At 42.9% G+C, this 22,133-nt stretch overlaps 4 protein-coding genes across 5 annotated transcripts; all 4 read right to left on the bottom strand.

Annotated features, from left to right (window-relative positions):
- Positions 1 to 561: 561 nt before the first annotated feature.
- On the bottom strand, positions 562 to 5,069 carry LOC144382976 (UDP-glucuronosyltransferase 2A1-like). The gene is made up of 6 exons (XM_040194967.2): positions 3,190 to 5,069; positions 2,920 to 3,068; positions 2,666 to 2,797; positions 2,054 to 2,141; positions 1,445 to 1,664; positions 562 to 1,182 (listed from the first exon to the last, which is right to left on the bottom strand). The coding sequence occupies exons 1-6, from the start codon at positions 3,902 to 3,904 to the stop codon at positions 897 to 899; spliced, it is 1,590 nt and encodes a 529-aa protein (XP_040050901.2). The 5' UTR covers positions 3,905 to 5,069; the 3' UTR covers positions 562 to 896.
- Positions 5,070 to 5,578: 509 nt separating this feature from the next.
- On the bottom strand, positions 5,579 to 9,931 carry LOC120830378 (UDP-glucuronosyltransferase 2A1). Of its 2 annotated transcripts, XM_078087498.1 has the most exons (7): positions 8,829 to 9,931; positions 8,486 to 8,634; positions 8,240 to 8,371; positions 7,210 to 7,297; positions 6,283 to 6,502; positions 5,875 to 6,018; positions 5,579 to 5,775 (listed from the first exon to the last, which is right to left on the bottom strand). In XM_078087498.1, the coding sequence occupies exons 1-7, from the start codon at positions 9,550 to 9,552 to the stop codon at positions 5,733 to 5,735; spliced, it is 1,500 nt and encodes a 499-aa protein (XP_077943624.1). In that variant the 5' UTR covers positions 9,553 to 9,931; the 3' UTR covers positions 5,579 to 5,732. The 2 variants fall into 2 exon arrangements, with proteins under 2 accessions (XP_077943624.1, XP_040050906.2); XM_040194972.2 differs by having other exon boundaries at positions 5,579 to 6,018.
- Positions 9,932 to 11,311: 1,380 nt separating this feature from the next.
- Positions 11,312 to 15,545, bottom strand: LOC144386393 (UDP-glucuronosyltransferase 2A2-like). The gene is made up of 6 exons (XM_078087496.1): positions 14,741 to 15,545; positions 14,398 to 14,546; positions 14,145 to 14,276; positions 13,418 to 13,505; positions 12,269 to 12,488; positions 11,312 to 12,011 (listed from the first exon to the last, which is right to left on the bottom strand). Exons 1-6 carry the CDS (start codon positions 15,462 to 15,464, stop codon positions 11,723 to 11,725), a joined length of 1,602 nt encoding a protein of 533 aa, XP_077943622.1. The 5' UTR covers positions 15,465 to 15,545; the 3' UTR covers positions 11,312 to 11,722.
- A 689-nt stretch (positions 15,546 to 16,234) lies between these two features.
- LOC144382943 (UDP-glucuronosyltransferase 2A1-like) lies at positions 16,235 to 21,359 on the bottom strand. Its single transcript, XM_040194966.2, has 6 exons — positions 20,411 to 21,359; positions 20,070 to 20,218; positions 19,824 to 19,955; positions 18,442 to 18,529; positions 17,511 to 17,730; positions 16,235 to 17,407 (listed from the first exon to the last, which is right to left on the bottom strand). Exons 1-6 carry the CDS (start codon positions 21,132 to 21,134, stop codon positions 17,119 to 17,121), a joined length of 1,602 nt encoding a protein of 533 aa, XP_040050900.2. The 5' UTR covers positions 21,135 to 21,359; the 3' UTR covers positions 16,235 to 17,118.
- Between the last annotated feature and the right edge of the window lie 774 nt (positions 21,360 to 22,133).

Genomic DNA, 22,133 nt, shown 5'->3' on the forward strand with positions numbered 1-22,133 from the left:
TTAGGGGTATTTTAAATACATTTATTGCACAAAACTACAATATTGGATGTATAAGACCACAAAACCATTCCCCTTGCTTGTAGACCCACTGGGCCATTTGCTGACCATGCATTTGGCTCTCCTCATATTTGCAACCACTGTCTTTTCAAGCAATTGGTAGGTCATCTTTTTCTGGTTTCTTTGTCTTCTTATTGAACCCTCCACTATTTAAAAGAAGTTGAATTGTTAATTTTTTCCAGATGCTTTGATGGCGCAGGCAGGCTACAAATACTGCGTTGTTTTGTAATGTTGTTCTGGTGTATTTGCTATATCTTAAACCAGGTTGTATTATGTAAGGTATTAACTTTGGTCAACTAAGATGTATTGTCATTAGCTATAGCTGTAAATATCCACCATTGGGTTAACTTTGAGTTGAAGATTGAGTAAAGGCACATAATGAAACCTGTTTGTGTGTTTTATACCAACCTATAACTGCTTCTCCTTTTAGGTTTAATTGGCCTCAGATACAGTTACCAAATTAGCTGTAACTACTAGTCATAGCCAGAAGAGAAAATGTACATGTTTCACAGCATAACCAGATGTTTTAAACATTTTCTTGTTTTTATTGTTCCAAAGTTTATGATTATCGATCTACAACCATAAATTACAATCCAGGGCATAATGGTTACATAGAATAATTTAGGCCAACAAGACAATATGGATTTTTTCCCATCAGTTTTTTACCGGCTACCTTCCTCGCCTTTCCCTGGCGAAGGCAAAGAAGAGGAAGGTTTTCCCTGAGCGTTTCACTGATTTTAGAGTTGACCCATTAAATTAAACCATACAATACAACCTGTGAATTGATGTTATTTCATCACTTTTTTACCAACTACATCTGTTTTCAGTCAGTTAATCAGCTACTCTGCCTTCTTCTTTGCCTTCGCCTTTCTGCCACAGCACCTGCGGAAGCAGAAACTGCAGGTCTTGACAAAGAGGAGGACAAGGACCAGAACAATGGCGAGGACGAAGGCCAGGACATCCAGGCTGTGGTACTGGTACCAGGTGAGCTCATGGGCCTGCACCCTCAGGTGCTTGGCCCCTTTGTTTCTCATGGTGAACTCCATCCAGAACACCGCCTCGTCCAGAGGACTCATTGGTCGGTCGTGGTGGATCCTGGACAGCCGCAAGGCGTTCTCCTTGTACCTGTGGGAGGAGACATACGGGGGAGGGGGGATGGGGGTGGATTACTGCGATGTATGTATTTTAATTTCAATTCTTCAATCACTTTCTTTGGCCTACCAATTATGTTGGTATCTTTGTTATGTTGGCCAAAGGTAGGCCAGTTGTTTTGTCATTTGTTTTTTTCCCCTGAAGCTCTTAAATGTTAACTGAACTGACATCCTACATTTGGCCAAGACGCTTTTGTGGTTCATGGCGTCTCTGAATCAGTTAGTAGGTAACTTACGATTTGTCATTGATGACGGTGTTGACTGCATCTCTGAGGTCGTCCTGCTTCATGAAGTTCAAGTTTACGGTGACTGCAGCTCCCTTTGCCTCAACATGCACCATGTTGTCTGGCTGGTCGGCGAACATGGGAATTCCCACCATGGGAACGCCGTGGTAGATGGCCTCAAATATCCCGTTTGCTCCGCCATGGGTGATGAAAGCTTGGGTCTTTGGGTGACCTGATACGGTACAAAGAATGAAGCAACATACAATACTTTCCTCAATCAAGATCGGTTATTAGAAACACGATTACTATAAACATATTATGAATGTTGGCTTGAGATTGGATGCAGGCTCAATCAGATACTACTTACATTAAAGATCGTGCATTTTTTTGGGTGACATTCATTTTAATACTATAGTCTCGTAATGTAATTCACATAGTAAATGGATGAAAGGTCTCCTGTGGAAGAAACTGATCTACTGGATGAAAAGACTACTAGATGCTTGTACTGAACATAGGCAAATGCTTATGTGTGGATGGTTTCGAACATCTGGTATTGATAATTATTTCTCTCTTTTTTTTTTTTTAAGCGTGTTCAGTAACTTTTATAAAGGCCCCACTTACCCAGTAGGTCATTCTGTGGGATCCAGTTGTAGATTCTACTGTTGGCACCCAGAGTTGCTGGAGCTTCTCCACTGTATCTCCAAAGCACCTGTAAACAAGAAGGGAACACTGCTAGTTCTATGTAATAATCTACCATGGCTGTAGATTTAATTTCTGACACAACTTGGCCTGTCAGAGTTTCGCAATTAACAAAAATGCCCTCATTGTAACTGACTGTCCCTTGAACAAGGCTGAACCAACCCATTTGAATTATTCTCATTGCTTTACTTCCCTTTCCCTTCACTGTAATTATTCAACTAGAAAAAAATGGCATGTTTTAATTTTACACCATTTATTATTGTTAAATACAAATCCTATATAAATACTGACCTCCAAACCGATCATCTACTTTCTACAATTGGCTGGTATTAAGATCAGTCCAAAAGCATTTTATTTACTAATTCAACGGCTGCAAAACAAAGCCCTCATTCACCATAATTAGAAGGCGAGGTTTTGAAATGGTTCTTGTCATGTTACAAATTAAGTTCATCCAACAGTGCAATACTGGGCCACTAAAACTGCTTTTGGAGGTCATTAATTTCACTCCATTTGGCTCTTAGTTTGTCCTCTGACCTTTTGTGGGATCTGAGCGAGGGCTGAGGCAATCATGTTTGCTTTCTCTGTCGTGATGTTGCTGATTAATGATCCCAAAGAGAAGACCACGATGCCAGCATCTCCAGAGCTCTGCACAAACTCCTCCATATCCTGAAAGAATCACATTATCACAATGCAAACCAAGAGAAATGTTCTCATTGTTTAGTTTGGGAGTAGTGTAGAGGAGGTGTAATGATGTATTAATACAGTGATAAGTAGAGACGGCCCTGTACCTCTGGCAGCGGTTTGGCCGGTCTGCAGTGAATTCCACCAACGAATTTGAAGTTGGGGAGGGAAGGACGAGGGAAATCAAAATCCCAGTAGCTTCGCATCAACCAGATATCTGCCCGACCCATCGTCTCACAGGCACTGGTGGGTGTTCCTGTCATGAAACAAAAAGTAATGGATGAAAACTTTCCAAATATTTACAGAAAAAATTAAATTAAATCAATATTTCAATAAAACAATTAATGTTACACCGTGTGTCTTGTGGAGAAACTCACCTTTGACTTCAGAGTAATATTTATCGAGTACTTTCCAGCTTACATGATTGATCACAATGTCCTGCAGCGCGTAGAAGAGGAAGTTCCACACTCTCTCAGAGAAGTCCATCCTGTCAGTGAGTTTGCTCATGGCGCCGGGTACGAAGGAAGGAGGAGCAGGTAGCTGACCACACTGTCTTTCCCAGTGATGGGCAAGAGAGAACCGTAAGGAAAAAATCAGGGGGATGCCCAAGATGTCTGCTACTAAGTCGCCGCCAGGATAGACAGGGTCAGCCAGGAGAAGGTCGTATTTTCCCTCCTTCAGCTTCTTCATGATGGGTTCAGATTTCACCACGCCGTCTATACAGATCAAAGTATGCTTCAAGCTGTCCTTTATCATGTCTATGAATCTGATATAAATCTGCATGTAGCTGAGGTGATCGATCTCATACATGGAAAAGTTAATGAAGTCTTTGATGAACTTCTCCATAGAAACGGAGACGTTGAAGGGTTCGTAGCTGAAGCGAGAAGGCTCCTTGGTGTTCATGAACATGGACGTGCTCGGGACCAGAACCGTCACCTGGTGTCCCCTGTCGATCAGCGTCTCCAGCAGAGGCTTCATGTTGATCCAGTGGCTGCCTTCAGTGTACCACACCAAAATGTTCCCCCCGTCTGTGCTCCATGTCCCGCAAAGTAGCAGCAGGACACACGCAGAGAGACTCTGCCCCGACTTCATGGTGCCTGTTTGTCCGGGTGAAAAGCTGCCTGTGCTCTAAATCCCTTTTTTTTAAGGCGGCTTCTAAATAATTATTAACTAAACACAATTGAACTTTGGGTCTTAGCCCATTTTTGGTGCATAAAGCTTTATCTAACGGACTATTGGAGGTACAAGGTAAAAGTTGTAAAGCTAGAAATTGCTATTGATAAACAAGTCTCTAACTTGTCCCATAAATCTTGTCCCCGACTCAAGATCCTCCAATTCTTTTTGGGTTCTTTTATTCATCTCTCCTCAGTCCAGTGTTCTTTTTGAATGAGGACCTATTTTTTGTAGCTCATTTGCTTTGCTTTTGATGGTTTAAGCCCTCAAGAGGATCTTAAAGCCAAACCAGCAACTTGTGTAACTACCAATATGGGAAAGGAGTTGCAAAGATTTTTTTATTAGTGCTGGGCAACGATTAACATTGTATTTGCATTCAATCCCATGATTTTTGCTAATTAATTCTCTTTCATCACATTGTTATGCTAAAATGTAAATATTTCATAAGTAGTGTTGTAGCCATATTTATTCAAAGACTTTAAACATATAAATTGGGTCTTAACAGCAATATTTCCTTTACAGAGTAGCAACTCAATATTTATTGTAAATCTCAACATGAAACATGAATATAAGAACAAAGCAATATGCTACTGCCAGGGCATAAACGTGTTATGTATTTATGTGTATATATATCAAAAAAATGTAATGTAAAACATACCATTTCATATTCCTGAACCTGCCCCAAGTACACAGCTGGGATTCACTGTGCAGGGACCTTTATGTATTTGTCATATTTGTACTGACTTTATTTTTGGAGAATCCCATTGCAAACAAAAAGGGAAACTCCGTTCAGTGATGCAGATTAGAAATCACTATGGTTCTATCAACTCTGCTGTCTGGAATACAGATTTAAAAGGAAAATGTTCACGTAATTGTTCAACATCTTTCTCTGCCAGTTCTTTTCTATTTCGGTCCATGTGAGCGGAGCAGCGGTTTTAGACACGCCCCCAAAAGCTCTCATTGGTCGAGACCTCTGATGACGGCCCTCCCAATCAAATTCGGCTACTCCTTAACTACTTCAACATCACCTGGTGTGACCCATGGTTTTCAAAATAATGAATAAAATAAACTGCGATAACACGCAATAAAATAATCGTCGGCATTCATTTATGCGTTACCGAAATGATAGCACGTTACCGTGCCCAGCACTAGTTATTAAACCTTTTCACATATGAGATCATTGTGTATATATAATTTTTACTGTTAACAGTTTCAGTTGAATTCAAAACCCATTAACAATCTAATCTGTGGGTGGACTTGATGTTAAGCTGCAGTGTAAACATTTACTGGTTTTCATTTCTTCCATCAGTGTTACACCCGTCTTTGTCTGTAGCTGTTCAGAGTGACTGGTCAACTGTAGTCTGCATGTCGTCTACAACACATTCGTCAGACCTGTCGATGAGGCCATTAACTATAACGGGTAATATATGTTATTGACCCAAATATATTCTAAACACCTAAAATAAGAATGTACAGAGAAAATACAGAACACAATCGACTCCACTGGTCTTGCCATTAAACAGGCAGTACGGTCTTGCATAACAACAGATTTACTAGTAAAGCACATGCTACATGTTTCACAGCACAACCAGATGGTTTAAACATGTTCTTGTTTTAATTGTTCCAAAGGTTATGATTACCCATCTAAAACAATAAATTACAATCCAGGGCATAATGGTTACATAGAATAATTAAGACAATATGGATTTTTTCCCATCAGTTTTTCACCGGCTACACCGAAGTTCAGCTACTCCGCCTTCCTCTTTGCCTTCGCCTTTCTGCCACAGCACCTGCGGAAGCAGAAACTGCAGGTCTTGACAAAGAGGAGGACAAGGACCAGAACAATGGCGAGGACAAAAGCCAGGACATCCAGGCTGTGGTACTGGTACCAGGTGAGCTCATGGGCCTGCACCCTCAGGTGCTTGGCCCCTTTGTTTCTCATGGTGAACTCCATCCAGAACACCGCCTCATCCAGAGGACTCATTGGTCGGTCGTGGTGGATCCTGGACAGCCGCAAGGCATTCTCCTTGTACCTGTGGGAGGAGACATACGGGGGAGGGTGGATGGGGGGTGGATTACTCCGTTGTATGTATTTTAATTTCAATTCTTCAATCACTTTCTTTGGCCTACCAATTATGTTTATCTTTGTTATGTTGGTCGGCCAAAGGTAGGCCAGTTGTTTTGTCATTTGTTTTTCCCCCTGAAGCTCTTAAATGTCAACTGAACTGACATCCTACATTTGGCCAAGACGCTTTTGTGGTTCATGGCGTCTCTGAATCAGTTAGTAGGTAACTTACGATTTGTCATTGATGACGGTGTTGACTGCATCTCTGAGGTCGTCCTTCTTCATGAAGTTCAAGTTCACGGTGACTGCAGCTCCCTTTGCCTCAACGTGCACCATGTTGTCTGGCTGGTCGGCGAACATGGGAATTCCCACCATGGGAACGCCGTGGTAGATGGCCTCATAGATGCCGTTTGTGCCACCGTGGGTGATGAAAGCTCTGGTCTTGGGGTGACCTGACGTGGGTAATAAAAATCATAAAACATGCATCAATGTCTTTAGCTAAGACATTGCAGCTAAAGTACATATTTCCACTTCTTTGCGATGTGGCTACTTACACGTACTGAACTTTGGCAAAGACTTGTGATTGGACGATTCTGTAAAACCTCCAGAAAGCGGCACATAAGCTCAACCTGATAGATTTGTGCTTTTAGTTCTCTGTCATTCTTGGGCACAATCATTGAACACATCGGCTATCGGTTGGAAAACGGTTTTGCGTCTGAAGGCAACGGCCATTATTTCACGGTTCCTGTTTAGCAACCGGATGTCCAGGCGAAGATTTCCTTTTGTGTTCTTTGTCATTGTTCACGGTGCGGCAACTAGAGAGCTGAGACTGGAGGTGAGAGACGTCGTCTATGATCTGCTTGTTTCACAAGTTGGCGTTAAAAAAAGCTCATTTTATGATGATAGAAAGCACTTTAAACTTTTTGGAAAGAAGATTTTCATCTTTTTGTGTAACAACTCCCAAATCTGTACAAAGACATTGTGTATATAGTTAATATGTTGTATGGAATAAAGACAGCTTCATTTTGTGGACATGTCTGCATAGTTTACTTTTCACTGAATAAATACCAGTTTGTAATTATAAATAAAATCACTTGTCTCAGAGGAAAAACAAGTTCACTGAAACATTCTTGCTGTGTTTTCTTTAAGCATTACTTACCCAGTAGGTCATTCTGAGGGATCCAGTCGTATAATCTGGTGTTCCCACCCAGAGTTGCTGGTTTGTCTCCACTGTATCTCCACAGCACCTATGAACAAAAATAGAAACATTCAAAATAACACAGTGCTAATTCTATTTCAAAATAAACTCCAGTACATTACAGTGTTTCCCACAGATCCAACGTCAATGTGTGGGGGCTGGATAGAACTATACACAATTCACAGTATATACCACTCCCATAGCTGTAGTACACATTTCACATTTGTGTGTGTGTGAGTGTGTGAGGGACAGAGACGGAGGGAGAGCAGGGAAAGGAAATGTAGCTGAACGAATACGCTGCCCGATTCAAGTAGCGTTAAAAATAATAATAAATACACCAAGAATGTGTGGCGGCCGGTATTGAATCTGTGGCGCACCGCCACAAATTAGTCTACGTGTGGGAAACACTGCATTAACACATGCTAAAAGAAATAGTTGAAATTGAAAACAAACCTAGTTATTTTCATCTATGAATGGTCTTTGCTGATTAACTTGTGGTAGTCTATCCAACGTGATTAGGTTCCATTGTTTGTTTTTAGCTAATACCTCCTCTTTCCTCTTACCTTTACGCGCTGTCATCTCCATTCAAACTAAAAAGAATGCAGGGTCACTCTAAATACATGCAAGTTGACCACTGCATTTAGAACATCCGAGCCTTTTAGTCGCACCGCTACATCTGTGCAGAGGCGCGGCTCCATCACGGAGTGACAGGCACCGTGTAGGACTTCGGTGGACTATCTTTGTATTGGTGATGCTTTTTGCTCAAAGTAGAGGAACAATGTTTTCCTGTTGACAAATATTGAATGTTAAACGGCAGAACTTTCTGATAAAAGAGAGAAGGGGTATTTTTTTGCATTTGTGTACAATTCCTCCTCATGTTAATTCAAAACATGCACGACTGGAGACCACAGCTGCTTTTGATTTCATCTTCATTTTGTTTTGCAACCCTGTGTTGCAAAGAACTAATCTAGAAAGAATCTTGTCCTCTGACCTTTTGTGGGATCTGAGCGAGGGCAGATGCTATCATGTTTGCTTTCTCTGCTGTGATGTTCTTGATGAATGATCCCAATGAGAAGACCACAATTCCGGCATCTCCAGAACTCTGCACAAACTCCTCCACATCCTGGAAGAATCACATCATCACAATGCAAACCGAGCAGCATTTCCATTTCTCACTTTTTAGAGACTCGTTCTCTTTATTGTTGAAGCCAGAAAGACAGTGGAGACGTCGCCGTACCTCTGGCAGCGGTTTGGCCGGTCTGCAGTGAATTCCACCAACAAATTTGAAGTTGGGGAGGGAAGGACGAGGGAAATCAAAATCCCAGTAGGTTCGCATCAACCAGATATCTGCCCGACCCATCGTCTCACAGGCACTGGTGGGTGTTCCTGTCATGAAACAAAAAGTAATGGATGACAGTTGTCCATTTACAATGTAATAGACAGCTTTCCAAATCTTTGTTGACACGAATGACTCTATAGAACCAGTGCAATTCATCCATATCTATGAAGTCACCATTGGCCTTTATGTGGTCAATGAACTATCAATGTTACGCCGTGTGTCTTGTATTGGAGTAACTCACCTTTGACTTCGGAGTAATATTTATCGAGCACTTTCCAGTTTACATGATCGATCACGATGTCCTGCAGCGCGTAGAAGAGGAAGTTCCACACTCTCTCAGAGAAGTCCATCCTGTCGGTGAGTTTGCTCATGGCGCCGGGTACGAAGGAAGGAGGAGCAGGTAGCTGACCACACTGTCTTTCCCAGTGATGGGCAAGAGAGAACCGTACGGACAAGACCAGTGGGATGCCCAAGATGTCTGCTACTAAGTCGCTGCCGTGGAAGATGGGGTCGGCCAGGAGAAGGTCGTATTTTCCCTCCTTCAGCTTCTTCATGATGGGTTCAGATTTCACCACGCCGTCTAAATACTTTAAAGCATTTTGGAGGTCTTGACTCATCAAATCCATGTATCTGATGTACATCTGCACGTAGCTCATGTGATCTATCTCATACATGGAGAACTGAAGGAACTCCTCAAAAAGCTCCTCCAAGGTCTCCATAGAAACGGAGACGTTGAAGGGTTCGTAGCCGAAGCGAGAAGGCTCCTTGGTGCTCATGAACATGGACGTGCTCGGGACCAGAACCGTCACCTGGTGTCCCCTGTCGATCAGCGTCTCCAGCAGAGGCTTCATGTTGATCCAGTGGCTGCCTTCAGTGTACCACACCAAAATGTTCCCCCCGTCTGTGCTCCATGTCCCGCAAAGTAGCAGCAGGACACACGCAGAGAGACTCTGCCCCGACTTCATCCTGCCTGTTTGTCCGGGTGAAAAGCTGCCGGTGCTCAAAGTCTATTTTCTAAGCGGCTCCTAGAAACATATGTATTAACAAAACACACTTGAACTTTGGGTCGTCGCCAATTTTTGGTGCTTGAAGCTTTATTCAACGGACCTTCGGAGGTAAAAGGTGCCGTGAAGTACACAGAAGTCGGCTCCAGGGCGGATCCAGCGTCAGCCCACCGGCTCCGCCCGGGAGTCAGCTCCGGTTTTGGGCCATTCGCACCGACTCGGCTCCGCCTAACGACGTCTCGTCGTCAAACTGGGGACCCGTTGCGGACCCGAGTTGCATCCGCCAATCAAACGCGCCATTTCCCTGCAGGCAGCTTACAGGTAGCCTTCATTAGGACCCATGGGTGGGGGATAAAAGCATAGATATATATATAAAGGCTAGATGTCTTACGGCGGGTTAGGGTTAGGGACCGCATTTGGCGGCCATCTTGGTACAGGCAGCTGTCTCACTCATAACATCGTGTTGGTAGTGGTACGTGTACTTTAAATAATAAGTTGCTCAATTTTCAACCGATTTTTAAACGTTTTGGTTTGTTATAAACGCCAGAGACGCAGTTGTGACACTGCATACTTATGAATAATGTTCTGTTTAATGTTATTTTCGTATGAAAACCCATGGTTATAATTATTATTCATAAGTATGCAGTGTCATAAATACATCTCTGTACAGGGTGAGGATTTCAGCATTTATTGATGTATTTAAAGGGAAATCTGGTACCTATTTTAGAACATTATTCTATTTTTTAGAACACAACATAATTATTCATATTATGTACGGACATTCGACTTTGTATGCCGGTAACGCGGGTGAGATATCTGTCCTTTATACTATGGATAAAAGGGGGTGGGATATTTACCTCCGCAACTTTGAATGAGACGAACATCAACCACAATGTCGTTGTTCTTTTTGTTATCATCAAGATGTTCAAAAAAGACTTAAACAATTTACGGAGGACTGTTCCCTTTTGACTGACTTTGATCAGCCTGACAGTCTTTTTGTTTCTGAGACTTGTATATTTAACGAAAACAATTTGAAGTCACCTGGAGGTCTTGGGTAATCTTTGAACTTTTGCATGTTTCCCAGATCTTTTTTATCTAGATTTTAGACTGCATATCTGCAATATGTTGCACTGAGCATTCATGAGATTTGTATGATCTGCTTGTATGATTACAGATGCTGTCAGAAAGAATCATCACGTGGCCACAGATGATAAAATTCTTAAACACTCAGACTGGCAGCAGACTGGGGTACCTCCAGGAGGCGTGCTGCTAATATTAAACAATCATGAAGATGCATTTAAATTCTGTATAATTGTACACATCTTTATAATATATCGTTTGGCTTAGTTGTGTTTGCATTTCTTATGTATATTAAATGATTTCTGGGATAAATATTTGGCCTAATGAGCCACTTTATAAACATGTCCAAATCAAATATGGGCAGGGACTCTTTATCTTTGACCCCCGGTACGGATCTTGATCTTTGACGCGGATACGTTCTGGATCAGTCCCGCTGTGTATCTGGAGCGCCCGACCCTGGACCTTTTTTTGTGGATCTGCTCCGGAGTTTATGATCCTGATCCGCCGTGGAGGTGAGTACTTTTGTTATCTGGTATTCACTTTGGTCAACTAAGATATCTTCTCCTTATATAGCTGATAAAAATCCACCATTGGATTAACTTTGAGTTGAAGATTGAATAAAGGCACATAATGAAACATGTTTGTGTGTTTTTACAAACAGCTTCTCATTTGAGGTTTAATTGGCCGCAGATGCAGTTAACAAATTAGCTGCAATTATGAGTCATAGCCAGAAGAGCAAATGTCTACGTGTACACTGCATAATAATACCTGATATTTGCACATTAAACATGTGGAGGATGAAAATTATTTCACTCAAGTGTTAAGAGTCAAAGCTCATAGAATGTAGAACAAAGTAAAGCACATGCTTTATGTTTCAGAGCATAACCAGATGTTTTAAATATTTTCTTGTTGTAATTGTTTCAAAGTATGATTACCCATCTAAAACAATAAATTTCAATTCAGGGCATAATGGTTACATAGAATAATTTAAACCAACAAGACAATATGGATTTTTTCCCATCAGTTATTCACCGGCTACACCTAAGTTCAGCTACTCCGCCTTCCTCTTCTTTGCCGTCGCCTTTCTGCCACAGCACCTGCGGAAGCAGAAACTGCAGGTCTTGACAAAGAGGAGGACAAGGACCAGAACAATGGCGAGGACCAAGGCCAGGACATCCAGGCTGTGGTACTGGTACCAGGTGAGCTCATGGGCCTGCACCCTCAGGTGCTTGGCCCCTTTGTTTCTCATGGTGAACTCCATCCAGAACACCGCCTCGTCCAGAGGACTCATTGGTCGGTCGTGGTGGATCCTGGACAGCCGCAAGGCGTTCTCCTTGTACCTGTGGGAGGAGACATACGAGGGGGATAATTACTCCGTTGTATGTATTTCTATTGCGTTGCTTTACTTTCATTGACCTTAGGGCTGCACGCTTTGATGAAAGATCCACATCACGGTATTAAGAAAGATTCTGACGGTATCCCGGTATGTGACAGTATTGCTTTTTCAAATAACCACATTAATTCATTGACCCCGAAAGGAACCCACGGCTACCCGAACAGCTGCTCGCCGATCGCTGGCCAACTTGCTCCAACCTACGATTTGACATTGATGACGGTGTTGACTGCATCTCTGAGGTCCTCAGTCTTCATCAAGTTCAAGTTCACATTAACTGCAGCTCCCTTTGCCGCCACATGCACCATGTTGTCTGGTTGGTCGGCGAACATGGGAATTCCCACCATGGGAACGCCGTGGTAGATGGCCTCATATATCCCGTTTGCTCCGCCATGGGTGATGAAAGCTCTGGTCTTTGGGTGACCTGATACGGTACAAAGAATGAAGCAACATACAATACTTTCCTCAATCAAGATTGACTATTGAAAACATATTTTCTATTACTATTTACTCATTCTGCCACTATGGAAAAAAGACACGGGAAGAATAAAGTATTCAAAATACATGGTTTTGAAACCAGGGGTCTGTTGCACAACAGTAGCATAAAGATACCCAGGATAAGTGAAAAAAAGTGTGATTGGCTCATCGTGGCTTAATCGGTTGCACGTTTGCCGAGCCAGGATGGGACGGTGGAGCTAAGTCAATCCAGGTGTACATAGCTGGGATAAGTGCGCGTTCACGGCTTTCTTAAATAGACCACGGTATTGATCACAGATTTACTTATGGAGAAAGCCCGGCAGACCATCACGGAGCGACTGAATGCATATAGGATTTAAAAATATCTACTTACTGGCCCTTGTTTTAAACCAAGGAAGGCCTGTGATGGGAGGGATTCAGTAGCTGTCCCACCGGCAGAAACTGTCCTCTGCACTCCAGGATTAATCTTAGCCTGGCTGTTAACCAGCCTTGAAGCAGGCTAGCTGCAAAGAATAAATCTCCATGGTTACTTGCCTGGTTTAATTGAACCTGCTTTTGTGAGTCAAAGCTAAATTCATCCAGGATAACGTGAATATCGCGGCTTAATCCCATATCTTGGTTTTGTGTAATAGCCCTCTGGATATGAAATAACAGCCTGTACTTATGCGCGTTGGGACTGTGTGGTGAAAAAATCTGCATCTCAATTGACGTGCTTCTTCTTGCTGAAGAACGCTCTTAATGTGTTCCTCTCTCATTTGGTCCGTAAGTTTTCTCAAACAAAAGAATTTGAAATAACTTCAAGATGTTGTGCTATTGTATTAAAAAGAGTAAACTGTCAAAAGCATGTTTAGAGGTGTTTCTAAATGCCTCACTTACCCAGTAGGTCATTCTGTGGGATCCAGTTGTAGATTCTCGTATTGGACCCCAAAGTCACCGGAGCTTCTCTGCCGTATCTCCAAAGCACCTAAAAAAAAAAAAAGTTAGTTACAATGCTGCATCTATTTCATACTTTCCCGTGGTAGTACATTTAATGATGCATCTTCAAACAATTAGGATGAAAAAGTACCTACACTACTTTTGATTGGAAAATAATCGAATTTGATCGGGCTGTTTTCTTTTTCTAGGATGCAGGGAATCCGTCCGTCGGCATGACTGAGGGATAGTTTCTTACATAACTCGGCCTGTCACAAGTTCCCAATGAACCAAAATGACCTGCAGGTTCCTGCAACAATTCACCAACACACCAAAACACTGACTATTCAGTTCAGCCATATGTAGGTTTTGAAAACTCTTTATGTATTCAACTTCCCTCATTTCCTGTCCCATTATCCTTTATTCAACCAAATCCAAAAGACGTGTTCTTTAACTTAACCACGATTTATTATCAGCTGCTGACCACTTTTACACATAGATCTTTAGATTTGGTCAAAAAACATGTCGGTCACTATATAGACCATGCATGTGCAAAATAAAACCCTCCTTCGCCATATTTAGAAGGAGAGCCTTTGAAATGGTTCTTGTCATGTGACAAATCCTGTGCAACTAAAACTGTTCTTGGAGGTCATTCATTTAATTCAAATTAGCTCTTAGTTTGCACTCTGACCTTTTGTGGGATCTGAGCGAGGGCTGAGGCAATCATGTTGGCTTTCTCTGTCGTGATGTTCTTGATGAATGATCCCAAAGAGAAGACCACGATTCCGGCATCTCCAGAGCTCTGCACAAACTCCTCCATATCCTGTAAGAATCACATTATCACAATGCAAACCAAGAGACATGTTCTCATTGTTTAGTTGGGAGTACTGTAGAGGAAGCGTAATGACGTATTAATACTGTGATAAGTAAAGACGGCCCTGTACCTCTGGCAGCGGTTTGGCCGGTCTGCAGTGAATTCCACCAACAAATTTGAAGTTGGGGAGGGAAGGACGAGGGAAATCAAAATCCCAGTAAGTTCGCATCAACCAGATTTCTGCCCGACCCATCGTCTCACAGGCACTGGTGGGTGTTCCTGTCATGAAACAAAAAGTAATGGATGACAGTTGTCCATTTACAATGTAATAGACATCTTTCCAAATCTTTGTAGACACCAATGACTCTATAGAACCAGTGCAATTCATCCATATCTATGAAGTCACCATTGGCCTTTATGTGGTCAATGAACTATCAATGTTACGCCGTGTGTCTTGTATTGGAGTAACTCACCTTTGACTTCAGAGTAATATTTATCGAGCACTTTCCAGTTTACATGATTGATCACGATGTCCTGCAGCGCGTAGAAGAGGAAGTTCCCCACTCTCTCAGAGAAGTCCATCCTGTCGGTGAGTTTGCTCATGGCGCCGGGTACGAAGGAAGGAGGAGCAGGTAGCTGACCACACTGTCTTTCCCAGTGATGGGCAAGAGAGAACCGTACGGACAAGACCAGTGGGATGCCCAAGATGTCTGCTACTAAGTCGCCGCCGTGGAAGATGGGGTCGGCCAGAAGAAGGTCGTATTTTCCCTCCTTCAGCTTCTTCATGATGGGTTCAGATTTCACCACGCCGTCTACATACTTTAAAGCATTTTGGAGGTCTTGACTCATCAAATCCATGTATCTGATGTACATCTGCACGTAGCTCATGTGATCTATCTTATACATGGAGAAGTGAAGGTACTCCTCAAAAAGCTCCTCCAAGGTCTCCATAGAAACGGAGACGTTGAAGGGTTGGTAGACAAAGCGAGAAGGCTCCTTGGTGCTCATGAACATGGACGTGCTCGGGACCAGAACCGTCACCTGGTGTCCCCTGTCGATCAGCGTCTCCAGCAGAGGCTTCATGTTGATCCAGTGGCTGCCTTCAGTGTACCACACCAAAATGTTCCCCCCGTCTGTGCTCCATGTCCCGCAAAGTAGCAGCAGGACACACGCAGAGAGACTCTGCCCCGACTTCATCCTGCCTGTTTGTCCGGGTGAAAAGCTGCCTGTGCTTCAAGTATTTCCTCTCTTTTTATGGTGCTCCTAGAAAATAATCATTAACCAAACCAAGTTGAACTCTGGCTCGTAGCTCATCTTTATGCTGCATGAACCATTACGTAAAGGACCCTCTATCAGCCAGTGTTTGGAGGTAACAGGTGAAGGCTGTAAAGCTAAACATTGGTATTAATAAGCAACAGTCACCCGTCCCACAGATCCATGAACACAAAAGTAAAAACAGGCTCAAAATCCCTGGATTCCAGCCGGGTTCTATCAATCATCTCTCCTCAGCAAGAGGCAGCTAATCCTGGTTGTCGCTCTTCTCCTCTCTCTCTCAATCACTAGAGGGCACACCCATCCTGTGCTGTACTGAAGGAGGGTTTATTTTATTCTTAGCTCATTAACTCTGGTTATGTGCTGTTTTTTTGTTTTGTTGGTTAAAGCCCTCAAAAGAGTGTGATTACCAATAAGGGAAAGAAGTTGCAAAGGAATACAACGTGTTATTCTACAATTTACAGATCATTGTGTATATTTTTTAATTGTTTAAATGCTGTTTTCAGGGAGGAATATTGTCCTGTCTAGTCTTCACTTGGTGCATGTCCATGATTGAACCACCGTTCACATCCCTCAGATACAAGCTGCCCCGGGGTCTTGGTTTGTAAAATGGTGATCTGCGTTTGTAGGATCTGCTTCATGTTGATTGCCAGCTAATGTTTATTTTAACCTAGAACAAAAATCTCGAACTTAACTGATGGATGAAAAAATGCTTTAATACCAGAACATTTTATGCTATTTGTTTCACAAGGTATCATTCTATATTTGGATTCAGCTTCTTTGTGTATAAATATATAAAGCTCATTATATCATGACCGCTTAGAAGAATTATATGAACAGAATCAAAAATGACAAATTGTTTCCTCCTCCATTATTCCGGCAAGTCGGCCTGAACTCGACTTCACAGAGACATAAACAAGTGAACGTAGAAAGCTGCAGTGAAGATGCAAAAATCATAAAAATCAAACTACCACTGCTGTAATGTTTGATTGAATGAACACAACCAACAATTGTCTCAACCCCCCCATAAGACGTGTTTCTCACATGCGCAGACACATTATCCTTTTTATCCATGCTGATGTCAGCAGCAGCTTTCTGCAGGCGTCTCCGGGCGTCTTACTGCCATTGCTGCAAAATGTAGCATTTATTTATTCTTTACGTCTGCATTAAGTCTAGTGCATTGAGACTGTGTGAGCATTCAGCTGCTAAAACCCTCCTTTTAGGAGAGCAGTATGCAGTACAAACTGATTCAGTATGCAGTACAATGTTATAAGAAAATAATGATATCGCCTCTATTGAATTGATCATGCGAGTCTCTGCAACCAGGAGAAGACCTTGAGCATGCAGCCATGAATGGAAGAGTGGATTAGCTGTGGACGGACCCTGCACGCACTAATCAACTCCTCGCAAATATAACAAATAGTACAACATTGTTTGGAGTTTCATGAAGGGTTTTCCCTGAGTGTTTCACTGAGTTTAGAGTTGAGCCATTAAATTAAACCATACAATACAACCAGTGAATTAACCTTATTTCATCACTTTTTTTACCAATTACATCTGTTTTCAGTCAGTTACTCAGCTACTCCGCCTTCCTCTTCTTTGCCGTCGCCTTTCTGCCACAGCACCTGCGGAAGCAGAAACTGCAGGTCTTGACAAAGAGGAGGACAAAGACCAGAACAATGGCGAGGACCAAGGCCAGGACATCCAGGCTGTGGTACTGGTACCAGGTGAGCTCATGGGCCTGCACCCTCAGGTGCTTGGCCCCTTTGTTTCTCATGGTGAACTCCATCCAGAACACCGCCTCGTCCAGAGGACTCATTGGTCGGTCGTGGTGGATCCCGGACAGCCGCAAGGCGTTCTCCTTGTACCTGTGGATGCAGACATACGGGGGTGGTGGATTACTGCGTTGTATGTATTTCTATTTCGTTCCTTTACTTTTTTTGACCTCAGGGTTTTTTACACAGAGCTTACGATTTGTCATTGATGACGGTGTTGACTGCATCTCTGAGGTCGTCCTTCTTCATGAAGTTCAAGCTCACGGTGACTGCAGCTCCCTTTGCCTCAACGTGGACCATGTTGTCTGGCTGGTCGGCGAACATGGGAATTCCCACCATGGGAACGCCGTGGTAGATGGCCTCATAGATGCCGTTTGTGCCACCGTGGGTGATGAAAGCTCTGGTCTTGGGGTGACCTGACGTGGGTAATAAAAATCATGAAACATGCAACAATCTCTTCAGTTAAGACATTGCAGCTAAAGTACATATTTCCACTTCTTTGCGATGTGGCTACTTACACGTACTGAACTTTGGCAAAGACTCGTGATTGGACGATTCTGTAAAACCTCCAGAAAGCGGCACATAAGCTCAACCTGATAGATTTGTGCTTTTAGTTCTCTGTCATTGTTGGGCACAATCATTGAACCCATCGGCTATCTGTTGGAAAACGGTTTTGCGTCTGAAGGCAACGGCCATTATTTCACGGTTCCTGTTTAGCAACCGGATGTCCAGGCGAAGATTTCCTTTTGTGTTCTTTGTCATTGTTCACGGTGCGGCAACTAGAGAGCTGAGACTGGAGGTGAGAGACGTCGTCTATGATCTGCTTGTTTCACAAGTTGGCGTTAGAAAAGCTCATTTTATGATGATAGAAAGCACTTTAAACCTTTTGGAAAGTAGATTTTCATCTTTTTGTGTAACAACTCCCAAATCTGAACAAAGACATTGTGTATATACAGTAGTTAATATGTTGTATGGAATAAAGACAGCTTCATTTTGTGGACATGTCTGCATAGTTTACTTTTCACTGAATAAATACTAGTTTGTAATTATAAATAAAATCACTTGTCTCAGAGGAAAAACAAGTTCACTGAAACATTCTTGCTGTGTTTTCTTTAAGCATTACTTACCCAGTAGGTCATTCTGAGGGATCCAGTCGTATAATCTGGTGTTCCCACCCAGAGTTGCTGGTTTGTCTCCACTGTATCTCCACAGCACCTATGAACAAAAATAGAAACACAGAAAATAACACAGTGCTAATTATATTGCATAATAAACTCCTTAACAGTACATTAACACGTGCTAAATAAAGTGCACAAATTGTTGAAATTGAAGACAAACCTAGTTATTTTCATCTAGAAATGGTCTTTACCGATTAACTTTTGGGAATCTATCCAATGTGGTTAGTTTCCATTGTTTCTTTTGATCTAATACCTCCTGTTACCTTTACGCCGTGTCCTGCTATCTTGATTCAAACAGAAAAGAATGCAGGGTCACTCTAACTTTCATTTCACTTCAGATAAGATTTTGCCGCCAACCTTTTACCTTATTATTTTTAATTGCCCCATATACAGTGTAAAATATATGTAATTTGACCTCTGCCTTTAAAACATCCTAGGCCTTTTAGTAGCAGCGCTCGGTGGGCTACTTGGTTCAGCGTCTTAAGAACACTTTGACATGCGGTTTGGAGGCGAAGGAGATTGAATGTCACGTGGTATTAAATTACATTTAAGACATAAAAAGCTTCACAAAAACTTTTTTCAAGTGACCTCCAACGCCGTTTGGGTGTGGACAAAGGTCAAGGCTCATAGAAAAGGCGGCCATGTATACAAAAATAGCCATGTGTGGTACAGGCCGAACACTAAGTAAACGTGAGTTATGTGTAAGGAACAGTCTGCTAGCTGCAGTGTGAAATGCCACAGGCCTGAACTGATAGTGACTAGCTCACTGCTGCAGCCTCCCAAGCGCTATATTTATTCATCCATTGGGATAAGTCTCAGGGGTCATTCAAGTTAATTCAAGTTCCTTTTCCATGGTGATGTCTGTGCATACAGATGTGCTAGCGTGCTATCGTATTTATCATTAATCTGCCCTGGTTCTACTCCTCTGCCTGCTCGGGTTACGTAGCCCAAGGATGACACGGGAATGCTTGGAGACTGTTCCCACATCTGTGCAGAGGCGCGGCTCTATCACGGAGTGACTGGCGTCATGTAGGACTTTGGTGGACTATCTTTGTATTGGTGATGCTTTTTTCTCAAATATAGTCAAAAAAGAGGAACAATGTTTTCCTGATGACAAATATTTACTGTAAAACGGCAGAACGTTTTGCTCAAAGAAAACAGGACTGTGTACAATTCCTCCTCATGTTAATTCAAAACATGCACGACTGGAGAGCACAGCTGCTTTCGATTTGATTTTTCTTCACGTTGCATATGGGAACTATATCTGCTGCATTTTGTTTTGCAACCCTGTGTTGCAAAGAACTAATCTAGAAAGAATCTTGTCCTCTGACCTTTTGTGGGATCTGAGCGAGGGCAGATGCTATCATGTTGGCTTTCTCTGCTGTGATGTTCTTGATGAATGATCCCAATGTGAAGACCACAATTCCGGCATCTCCAGAACTCTGCACAAACTCCTCCACGTCCTGGAAGAATCACATCATCACAATGCAAACCAAGCAGCATTTCCATTTCTCACTTTTTAGAGACTCGTTCTCTTTATTGTTGAAGCCAGAAAGACAGTGGAGACGTCGCCGTACCTCTGGCAGCGGTTTGGCCGGTCTGCAGTGAATTCCACCAACAAATTTGAAGTTAGGGAGGAAAGGACGAGGGAAATCAAAATCCCAGTAGGTTCGCATCAACCAGATATCTGCTCGACCCATCGTCTCACAGGCACTGGTGGGTGTTCCTGTCAGGAAACAAAGTGATAAATGACAAATGCCATTTGGAAAGTATTACCAACACTTATCATAGCTTAGTTGTACGTTTAACTTTCTCAGAATAAGTGTTGACAAAATTGACTGGATCTAAAAACATTGCAATCAATCCGAAAATTCTTTAGGCTTCCTTATAAATGTGTTGTTACATAGTTTGTACTCACCTTTGACTTGGGAGTAATATTTATCAAGTTCTTTCCAAAAAATGTTTTCTAACAGGATGTCCTGCAGCGCGTAGAAGAGGAAGTTCCACACTCTCTCAGAGAAGTCCATCCTGTCGGTGAGTTTGCTCATGGCGCCGGGTACGAAGGAAGGAGGAGCAGGTAGCTGACCACACTGTCTTTCCCAGTTATTAGCGAAGGAAAACCGTAAGGAGAAGACCAGGGGGATGCCCAAGATGTCTGCTACTAAGTCGCTGCCAGGATAGACAGGGTCCGACAGAAGAAGGTCGTATTTTGCCTCCTTCAGTTTCTTCATGATGGGTTCAGATTTCACCACGCCGTCCAAATACATCAAAGAATACTTCAAGTTGTCCTTCATCATATCCATGAATCTGATATAAATCTGTACGTAGCTCATGTGATCCATCTCATACATGGAGAAGTGAAGGAAGTCTTTCATGAACTTCTCCATTGTCTCCATAGAAACGGAGACGTTGAAGGGTTCGTAGCTGAAGCGAGAAGGCTCCTTGGTGCTCATGAACATGGACGTGCTCGGGACCAGAACCGTCACCTGGTGTCCCCTGTCGATCAGCGTCTCCAGCAGAGGCTTCATGTTGATCCAGTGGCTGCCTTCAGTGTACCACACCAAAATGTTCCCCCCGTCTGTGCTCCATGTCCCGCAAAGTAGCAGCAGGACACACGCAGAGAGACTCTGCCCCGGCTTCATCCTGCCTGTTTGTCCGGGTGGAAAGCTGCCTGTGCTCTAAATCCCCTTTTCTTGTTTTTTTAAAACTGCTCCGAGAAAAATAATCATTAACTAAACACAGCTGAACTCTGGCTCGTAGCTGTTCTTTGTCTGGCGTGACATGTTATACAACGAGCCCACCCCGAGCAAAGCTTGCCTGGTGAAAGGTTATGCTGTGTCAGTATTCGAGGAAACAATGTAGTCTGTAACCTGAACCATCCACCAAGGGGGAAGTAGAACCCAACCTTAGGAAAGCAAGATTGTAATTGGCTCTGGAGAGATGGGTTGGAATAACTGGCTGATAAAGCAGCTATGTGGGCTCGCAGCCATATGAGCAATTTGAGGATATTGTATGTGCATGTAGGAGCCTGAGCACGAACATCCGTGCACACAAAGTGTGTGAGTGAGCGTGAAACCAAGAATGTGTTCGATTGGAACCTTTTAAAGGCACGTTTCAGAACCAGTGGTTTGCTTACAGCCCCTTTTCCCTCAGTTCTGATAATAATGATAAAGCCTCACTAGCGCGGTGGCTCCAGACATCTGAGTCTCCTCAAGTGTGTTGCATTGGTTAACCTGCACATCTGGTACTGATATGCTGCACTTGAGGATGATCCGTGCTGAGTTTTAACACGTCTGCACAAGATTTTCTACAGATATTCTTGTTTCTCAGATAATGCATGCTGCTACCTTCAAATGATCCCCTTACTTTTCCTCTAGTGCCCCCAGGGTCGGGACTTTTTTGGGGTTGTTTTTCTCTTTAACGTCTCAACATGCCAACATGCCATGTGTGGATACACTTCAGGCTGAATAAGTACTGGTGATCCCTTCATCGTGTATATACGTAGCTGCCAGCACGGCTGCAGTCTCTTGTTTTGGGGCTGTATCCAGCAGCCGAATGAGGCAGCTGATTTCAGGAAACCGGCAGGGGTCACAGGGGTCAGCTCGGGGTGAATATCAGGGAGGCGGGGGTTGTCGACGATG

The sequence above is a fragment of the Gasterosteus aculeatus genome, chromosome 13, assembly GCF_964276395.1.
Source record: "Gasterosteus aculeatus chromosome 13, fGasAcu3.hap1.1, whole genome shotgun sequence".
NCBI lineage: Eukaryota > Metazoa > Chordata > Actinopteri > Perciformes > Gasterosteidae > Gasterosteus > Gasterosteus aculeatus.